The 10315-nt window shown below is 36.8% G+C and overlaps 1 protein-coding gene across 1 annotated transcript; it reads left to right on the top strand.

Moving 5' to 3' along the window:
• Positions 1–1685: 1685 nt before the first annotated feature.
• synprb (synaptoporin b) lies at positions 1686–8464 on the top strand. Its single transcript, XM_052140542.1, is given in 6 exon segments — positions 1686–1727; positions 1827–1855; positions 1857–1943; positions 7292–7490; positions 7631–7827; positions 8140–8464. Coding segments are annotated over 6 exon segments (879 nt in total).
• Positions 8465–10315: the final 1851 nt, after the last annotated feature.

Raw genomic sequence — 10315 nt, 5'->3', positions numbered from 1 at the left:
ATTATGTTTTTTGAAAATGTAAAAATGCAGAATGTTTTCTGTGAGGGTTAGGTTTAGGGGATAGAATATAAAGTTTGTACAGTATAAAAACCATTATGTCTATGGAAAGTCCCCATAAAACATGGAAACACTACGTGTGTGTGTGTGTGTGTGTGTGTGTGTGTGTGTGTGTGTGTGTGTGTGTGTGTGTGTAAGGGACCAAATGTTCCCATCAGGGTAGTAAAACCCGAAATGTTTGACCTTGTGGGGACATTTTGTCAGTCCCCATGAGAAAAACAGCTTATAAATCATTCTAAATTATGTTTTTTGAAAATGTAAAAATGCAGAAAGTTTTCTGTGAGGGTTAGGTTTAGGGGTAGGGTTAGGGATAGAATATATAGGTTGTACAGTATAAAAACCATTATGTCTATGGAAAGTCCCCATAAAACATGAAAAACACAACGTGTGTGTGTGTGTGTGTGTGTGTGTGTGCGTGCGTGCGTGCGTGCGTGCGTGCGTGCGTGCGTGCGTGTGTGTGCTGGCAACCCCTGGGTAACCTTTGCATAATTCACTGGGTCTCATCATGGACTCATCAAAGAAAAAAATAAATGTCATCTATGCTTCATCTGTTCCATGTATGAACATCCTAAATACATTATTTTTATATATTATTATATAACACCAGACATTATATTTTACTAGACATAATATTATTAGACATTATATTTTAGACCCCAAATGGGATGGGATTTTTTATATATATTTATACAGTTCTGGGGTTGGCTTAAAAGGAAATTTCACCTGAAAATGGAAATTCTATCATCCAAACCCGAATGACTTATTGTCGAATACAAAAGCAGATGTTAAGCAGAATGTTACCCTAAGTCACCATTCACTTTCACTGTATGGGAATAAATGCAATGAAAGTGAATGGTGTAAGAAACTGAACATTCTCCATAACATCTCCTTTTTTTATTCCAAAGTAGAAAGGAAGTAATTCGGTATTGGAACAAAATGAGGCTAAGTAACTGATGACATGTTTTTCATTTTGGGGTGAACCATCCCTGGAATAGCTCATAGTTAATCTTTTATATGTTACATGCCTGAATGTAGCCTACAGCTCAAATCAGGAGAAAAAACATTATACAATTATATTCCAAATATGTTGTGCTAGTCTCTCTCTCCTCACATTCAAATTGATTTATTGGCATAATATACTTTAGTACATATTGCCAAAGCATATTTGTAATTAAATTCATATCTATTCTCTCTCTGTCACTAACATACCCAAACAAAACGAATTGCTTAATTAACATACAGCAAAGGCATTAAATCTTAATTTAAAGTGCCTACTTCCTCTCACTTGCTGTATCATATTATCAGGAAGAGAGAGGAAGGGATTTATGGAAAGATTGAATAGCATGCGACTTACATATCTTATCAAACACCTGTGTCCTCAGAAAATAAAGCTCTGGCACTTGTCCATAGAAACTTTTGCCCTTCCATTCATTACCAAACACGATATTGAACTAGTGAAAACTATTAAACTTGTGTCAAACAAACTTAGTGTCCGGTACACAGGGCTTAGCACTTTAAAAACATCTTCAAGACATGCCGCATAATTAATTGAACAGCATCCATATGTCGAAGTTGTTGAAAACTACCTTAAGTCAGAAAAAAGGAAGGAAATTAAATCCAAATTTTTAATGTTCTGTGAGATTAATTTGAGTCAGACTTTGTCTGATGAGGTACATTTTATGATGATGAAAAAGACTGATTTTTGTCCTCTCTGCATACTAGCTTTTCAACAAGGATTTCCATTCATATTTTCCTTCTCTTCCCCACAGCTTTTTGCTGTTTTAGCATTTGCAACATATGGGATATTCAGGACAGATACTGGTTAAAGTACAATGTGCAGACAAAACCCAAAACAATATCAGCAACAGTTTCACTTACCCATTCAGGTATGTGTTTTCAATCACAGAAAACACACATAGTAATATGTTACACTGTAAAAAAAATATATATATATATATATATATATATATATATATATATATATATATTTATCATTTAATCTACATAATGCACCTTATCTGGGAATTTACAATAACATCTCAAATAACTGGTTTCAAGTTAAAATCAGTTATTTATGTCATTTTAAGTGTCAGAACAGGTAGAATATAACAACTTAAGAAAACAGATTGGCAAAGGCATCTTTAAACTCTGTGTACAACTTTTTAGAGATTATTTGACTTTGTAGAACATTAGCTCCCCATTGTAACCATCTTGACTTATGAGAGCAAAAAATGTACAAAATCTGATAACCATGGCAAGTTGTTCTTCATGTCCACCATGATCCATTGAACATGTTTCGAAGCCTTAAATGATGGTTGTATTTATGTTTGCCATTTTAGTAATTGGATAATAGTAAAATGATAAAAATCAACACACATATGGACAAAAATTAGCTTGAGGGTTAAAACTTAGAAATGGTTGTTTTGGTTGCAAAAACATTACTATTGGTAACCTTGAAGCAACTTTGCAATCAAGAAAAAGATTAAAATAATAGTTTCTTTGTCTTAAAAGTATATTCCGGGTTTAGGCTCCATTGACAGCATATATGGCATAATGTTGATTACCACAAAAATTCATTTGACTCTAAAATCTGGGTTACAGTGAAGCACTTACAATGGAAGTGAACGGGGGCAAATTTTTGAATATTAAAATACTCACAGTTTTAAAAGTATAGCCACAAGACATAAAAAAATATGAATAAAAATAGGATTTTAGTGTGATAAAATCGCTTACTAACCTTTTCTGTGTAAAGTTATAGCCAGTTTTACAACTTTGTTACCATGACGATGTAATGTCAACAAACCCTAAAATGACTTATGATTTAAACAACTTATGATTTATATAACTTTATAGCTCAAATAATACAAAAGTTTTAACAGAACAATTAATGCACGCGCTTTTATAAAATTATAAACTTCACATTTCTGTGTTTAAACCCTCCAAAAATTGTCCACATTCACTTTCATTGTCCCCACTTCCATTGTAAGTGTCTCACTGTAACCTGTCATGATCCTGCTACTTTAGTCTTTTTTATTTATTTATTTAAGATCATTCTTGTTGTGGCGGAATCATGCCAGTCTCCTCTGCCCATTGGTTATGTTTGTACATGTCGTGTGTGTTGTGAGTGCACATAGATTCTTTATCGCCATGCACACTCAGATCTGTTTGGTCTTGTATGTTGCACATGGCTTTGTGTTTGTCTTACCATGTGCGTCCCAGACTCTGCCTCCTCGTTCCCTCATCACTCTCCCTCGTTTATTCCTTGCTATGTTAATTAGTTTCACCTGTTTCCTATGTGTGTTCCTTTTATATATTGTGTCCTCTTTCCTCATGTCTCTGCCAGATTGTTTTGTGTATTCATGAGTTTGCCAGTCCGTGTTTTCAGTCGGTTCCTGTCAGTGACATGCACAGATCTTAGCAGGGACGAAAGGACATGGAGAGATTGTGAAGGGAAATCTGCCATCAATGCTGTGCTGTAGTAAAGACACCTTTGTTTAAATCTATGTGCTCTTAATGGCACCTATGCTTAAAAGGGTACATTTGTGAAGGGCACTGTAAGTAGTTCTAAGGACTTTGGCGCATGCTCTTGCTGCGAAGGCACAGTCAGTGCGTTTGTTTGTTTGTTTATTTATATGTCTATGGCTGAAATATCATGGGAAATTGGACAAGTTGGATTTGGATTATTCTTATAATTACATGGATTGTTAGTGAATGTGCTGTTTGTAGTATTCAATTAAATTATATCGGAGAGGGGCATGGACTTACCTATTCCCGAGATGAACTTCTACTCCTCCGTAACTCTATCCATTGCAACTGAATAAATCTATCGTCATTCCACCTGATATAATACTAACATCTGGTTTAAAGAGGAAAAGAGGAAGACGAGGAGGAGTGCATTGCAGACTAAGAAGGCATCCTTTTAAACCTCCACTACCTTCAATCATCCTTTCAAATGTTCGTTCATTGAAAAACAAAATGGACTTGTTGCATGCGAAATGTTTGTGTTTTTGCTTTGACTGAGTCCTTGCTGGATGAGTCTGTCCCAGATACTGAGGTTGGCCTGGATGGTTTTGAGATCTTTTGGGCAGACAGAACCAGTAACTCTGGGAAAGAGCGGGGAGGTGGGGTGTGTATGTACATCAACTTGCGTTGGTGTACTAACATCAAAGTACACGGGAGGATTTGTAATCTAGATCTGGAGCTGCTCACCCTGTCCGCCCGTGCTTTTTATCTCCCGAGGGAGTTCTTGACAGTTGTGTTTAGCTGTGTGTATGTTCCACCAAGCACCAATGTCAAGGCAGCGGCTGAACAGATAGCGTATAATACACAGGCTATGGTCAGTAAGTATCCGGATGCTCCAGTACTACTACTTGGTGACGTTAACAGCTGTCAGCTTAATTACTCATTGCCAGCCTTCAACCAATAGATGTAACAACAAGATTTAATAAAACTATAGATTTGTGTTACAGTAATATCTCGGAAGCCTATAAAGCTAGAGCTCTCCCACCACTAGGATTAGCGGATCATAATGTTATCCATTTACTTCCTGTTTACAAACAATGGCTGAAACAACGCCAGTAATACACAGCGTCCCTCAATGGTTGGAGGATGCTATTGCATGCCTTCAAGGCTGCTTTGCCTGTACAGACTGGGAAGTCTTCGAGGGAGAGCTAGATGAGCAGACTTATTACCGATTACATAAAAATCTGTATGGATTCCTTGATACCGGTAAAGATTATCAGAAAATACCCAAATTCAAAACTTGCCTTTATGCAGAAGGACTTTTCTGGTCTCAAAATAATAAATCAGGACATCAAAAATGAAATCTTTAAGGCTAAAAAGAAGTATAAAAACTAATTGGAGCAGGATTTTGCAAATATGAACACAAAACAGGCTTTTCAGCAAGTCAGGTCTCTTACTGAACAAGCTTTAGTGTTAAACAGGCTATTTCTGTATTAGATCCCACCACCTTTGCTGTTAATCTTAATCATTTTTATGCCCGTTTTAATACCTCTGATTTTTCAGCAGAGAATGATAGCCTTTTGGACTCTTTGCCTTCTCATGAGTTGGATTATGAGTCCCTTCTAACTAAGCAGGATGTCTATTTCCAGCTTATTAGGTGTAAACCAAATAAGGCTCCCGGGCCAGATGGAATTCCAGGTCGGGATCTCTTTGTACTTCAATACCAGTCATATGGAAAACATCAGTTGTTATTCCTGTTCCAAAAAACATATTCAACAGAGGTGAATCACTACAGGCCAGTCTCATTAACGTCTATCATAATGGAATGCTTTGAGAAAATGGTTCAAAACATGCATTCCTTATGTCTAACCATTTTTGGATAGTCTCAAATTTGCATATAAGCGGAAGAGAGGTACAGAGGACGCAGTGGCTTGTCTCTTGAACTGTCTACTTCAACACCTGGATACCCCTGGAAATTATGCCAGACTTCTTTTTATTGACTTTAGTTCTGCCTTTAATTCAGTTAATCAAGAAACTACAGTGTCTGCAAGTTCCATCACCACTAGTACATTGGATATATCATTTATGTTTTAATCGACCACAAGTGGTAAAGGTGGACAATGCATTATCGTCTACTATTGTTGTCAACACTGGCGCCCCTCAGGGGTGTGTATTTAGCCCATTTCTTTATATTCTCTATACAAATGATTGTCAGACTCCAGTCACTACCACACATTACTTTAAATATGCTGATGATACTGCCATTCTTGCACTGCTTAATAAGGACAATGATTCTTTTTTGGACTATCAAAGCTCCATAGCATTGTTTAGTACCTGGTGTGATGATACATTTCTTTACCTTAATATTTCAAAGAATAAAACACTGATCCTTCCTTCCAGTATTATCATTAATGGAGAGATGGTTGAAAGAGTGGAACATTTTAGGTATCTTGGCATTACATTAAATAAACAGCTCAGCTTCAATCAGCACTCTAGGTATTTACAAGTGCTGTCAGTAGAGACTGACAGTTATTCGTAAACTTAAACATCTGTCAGTTCAGCCTAGTCTTCTGCTTCTTCTGTATCAAAGTATTATTGAGTCAGTTCGTATGTATGGTGCTATTTGTTTTCTCCATATGCTAACAGTTACCAATAAGAACAAACTCTTAAAGATAACTAATCTAGCAAGAAAAATTATTGGTATTCCTACCCCGAATTTATCAGACTGTGTTACTTTATATACGCTTCGGAAGGCACATCAAATTTTAAATGATCCGGACCATCCAATTTTTCAGTGTTTCATCTTCCTTCCTTCTGGCCGCAGGTATAGACTACTCATGTGCAGAAAGGTTATGGTAGGAGTTTTGTTCCTATGGCTATACGAGCTTTAAACGCATAGGTAATCAACCATTATGATGCCATCTGGCATTTGTTGTATGATCTCGTGTGTTTTTTTGTTTGTTTTTTGTCCCTCTATGTTTGTGACTGTTTTGACGGTTAATATGTATGGTGTTGTTGTGTTTATGTTTTTCTACGCACCGACAGTGGAAACAAATTTCCTCTTTGAGGACAATAAAAAAAAATGATCTATCTATCTTATCTATCTATCTAACAGGGTATAGGATTGTCAAGGAGGCGGCGGGAACTGGCTGAACAGTCAAAGTCATATTTTAATGAAAGCTTAAACAAAAGACACAAACATAAACACACACACGGCAGCTGCATGTGGCTCTCTCTCTCCCCCGAACTGTAGCATCTGGCATGGCCTTATGTCTCTCCTCGGCTGATTAGCCCGAATGGGGAGTGGCCATGCGCACTCTCGCTCCTCTTCGTAACACTCCTCCCTCCTTTGCATCAGGCCAGGGAAGTTCAAGCATAACGTAGCTCTACCGCTCCAGGCGGCTGGCAGCGAGCCCCTCCTCCCCTCGCTGACTGCTACTTTGGGCGCATGGAAGTGGTGAGGACTTCATGACAGTGCATCCCTCCTCCCTCCTGGGTTTCAGCACCAATGTAACAGGGCAATGAATGGGCAAGGCTATCGATTGAGCTTAACTTGTATTGAACCCAGAACATTAATTTAAATGGGCCATGACAAACTCATCATAATAAATGACTATTTGTGACACGAATGTCAAAACATTAACTTGATTTAACTGCTTTTGTTTGGTCATGGAAACATTGAATTTGAATGAATTATTTGCAAAGTGCATGTGCAACAGAATAATCTAAGCCTGTTAGATTAGGGAGTAAATCCTGTGTTTTCTCATCTCAGACTCCAGCAGGTACATTTCAGTGCTCCTCTATGTGAAAGTCCAAGGAAAGAGACCCTCTTTTTCGAAGGGGGTTACACTTCATCTGCAAAATTTTTCATCACTGTGTCAGTCTTGGCTTTTCTCTATTCCCTCTTGGCCACAATAGTTTACATTTTCTACCAGAACAAATACAGAGAGAAAAACAGAGGTCCAGTAGTTGTGAGTGCATTTAGAAATGTCAGAATGGTCAGTGTGTAGAAATACATACTAAGAAGACTGCTTAAAACTTTTATATCACTTAATCTAATCAACAACACCCTCTTTCTGTTCTCTGGATTCTTTTTTGACATTCCCTATAGGACTATTTGGTGACAATAGCTTTTTCTAGTCTTTGGCTGATAAGCTCAATTGCCTGGGCTAAGTCTCTGTCTGAGGTGAAAACAGCCACTGATGTGTATCAGATTCTGCTGTTAATGTCTGCATGTAGAGCCCAGGAGAACCTATGACAGGTCCTGCAAGAGCTCATCTGGACAAACATGTCTATGGTGAGTTTATTGTTTACTAGGAAGCTAATTTATGTAAAATGGGTCATGTCCCAATTTGTCAACCACTATTATTGTATATAACTTTACTAGACATGATGTTGATAACTATTGTTTTATAATTATGTTGGCTTGACAAGCGAACATACTGTTATTGTACAAATATCAGTTAGGGTTTCATCAAAATCAATAAGACAAAAAAAAAACTTGAACTGTTCCTAGATAGCTAAATGCAAAAATATATATGTAATATCAAGGGGGTTAGGGTTTTTTATTAAAAGCTTAAATAACATTCCATAGTTCTATTTTATTTCGTCTGCTTCCAGGCCTTTTTTTTTTTACTTCTTTCTTTGGACTGGTAATATTTGTTTTGCCTACAAAGAGACAGGTTTGCACAAGTCAACCCAATGATATCCCTCCAGAACTCCCTCCAAGGCACGCAGCAGCTTCAGGCAATACAGTCAAACCAGTTTAGATCAGTCTGGAACTGGTTTTGGCCAGAGGCTCTACAACCAGGGGAGTTTTGACTTATCGAACAGAGGCTTCAACCTACCCCAAACCAATTTAAGAGAGTCCATGTTGTACCAACAGGACGGGAGTCCCACATCCAGAGGCCCTTTCATATTTGTTAATGAGATCGTATTTTGTTAATATTAATGTTGGAGCAGAGAAAGGAATAAAAAAAATCTACCTACACTGATGTCAGATAATTTGTGGTTGTGAATTTTATATTTCTCACATGTGATTGGAAATTGTAAAATTTTATATCAGTCTGTATAAGGGTTATTTATATGTTTGAAAGTCCCAAGAGAAAGTTCCACCAACATGCAGTACATAACATCTTTTGCATCCTTATTATCTATGTATGATATGCAACTAACTATCTAACAAACTAAAACAAAATAGCATTGTCTCAAATATAGATGTTGTTTAGATTCAGTAATACTTATGCAGTATTTGAATGTGTATTAAGTGCAGTTTGTCTACATCCTAAAAGTTAACACTATCTTTTTAAATATTTCCCTTAAAAAATACTGTAATAATACTGAAATACTATGCTATACTGAATGCCATGGTACTGTTTGATAACCATATTCATATACCATGGTTTTTACATGGTACCCCAAGGTCCTTCAAAGAATATCATTGGAATAACTATATAGTGTTGAAAACATGGCAATATCATGCTTAAGTGTTATACATGTGTGTTAATAACATAGTAATACCATGTAATTATGTTTTTTTTTTCTTGTTTCTTGTTCTATTTGTATTTTCAAGTTATATAAAAGACAAACAGAACATGTTTTTATATAATGATTAATTATGTAATGATTAATTACCAGTAGACGGTTGGGAAAATCAATATGGCTTGAGTTGGCATGAAATCCTGAAAGCCGAGGCTGATGTCCAGTCAGTGATCGTTTTAATGAATCTTTTTGTCTAAACACACATAGTGTTCCGTGCAAGGCATGCATAAGGATGAGTCTCTCCGACAAACCCCAATGCATTAATGTTATTATATAGTTCCAGTTTATTGTGAGATTAAAAACTGCTCAAACCTTACAATGTAAATTGATTGTATTTGTGTTGATCATCACTGCATCTTATAATCAAGCAATAAAATTATACTTATTCTTCCACATGTTTCGATGCAAGTTACCAATACCAATTCCATTCTTTCCTGGAAAACAAATGAACTCTGAATGAACAATCATGTTGGAAATTACAAAAGCCAGAGGAAAAAATTAAAACATTCTAACACCAAAACATTCCCATAAGGGATTTTGTAAATTATCTTTTACACTATCAGTGTTACTCTTGTGCTTTTTCTTTGTTAGGGGTGTCTTCTTCAAAAGTGACAACATCCACTGCTGAAGCTACATGTTTTCCCAATTAAACGTTTTAATGAAGGGGTGTAAGAGAGCAGTTAGGATCTCTTGGCCTGTCAGAGCCCTATCTCACCCTCATGGTTAACAGCTTTATATCGACAAAGTACATAACACTGAAGTGAAGCTAAATGCTTGCCGCTGCCCGGGCTCCAAATTGCAGCTTTTAGGTGATCATGAGATTTTAGCCACTGGCATTTTACATGTGCCAAATTAAAGGGTATGAATGAGAAACTCTACAGCTATTCAACTACATGCCTTAGACTTAAAGAGTACAGTGCGGGTAAGATGTAGCATACTGTAGTTGTGCTTTGCGCTGCACCTAGCACAGTTATGTAAATAGAGCATTTAATTTGTTGTTCCTGTCATCATGTGTTTATGTTTGCTATCTTCCTTCCCTGTCAGTTCAGTAATCCTTGTGTTTATTCCATTTTGGTGCCACCAAGGGGTGCCCCGCAAAGAAAGATCTTTTTTTATTAAATGTTTTTATATACTAAAAGCTTAGAGTAAGACTCAGGCATCTGTTATAGCTCAATTAAGCATAGGGGTCCTTCTTGTGGCCCAAGAGAAAAAGGAAAATGTAATGGTCTGAGGATTGATTGCGGGAGGTCTCCAA

This window comes from Xyrauchen texanus, chromosome 13 (assembly GCF_025860055.1).
Source record: "Xyrauchen texanus isolate HMW12.3.18 chromosome 13, RBS_HiC_50CHRs, whole genome shotgun sequence".
NCBI classification, from domain to species: domain Eukaryota; kingdom Metazoa; phylum Chordata; class Actinopteri; order Cypriniformes; family Catostomidae; genus Xyrauchen; species Xyrauchen texanus.
The sequence above is the reverse complement of the archived record's forward strand: the minus strand, read 5'-3'. Positions and strand labels throughout refer to the sequence as shown.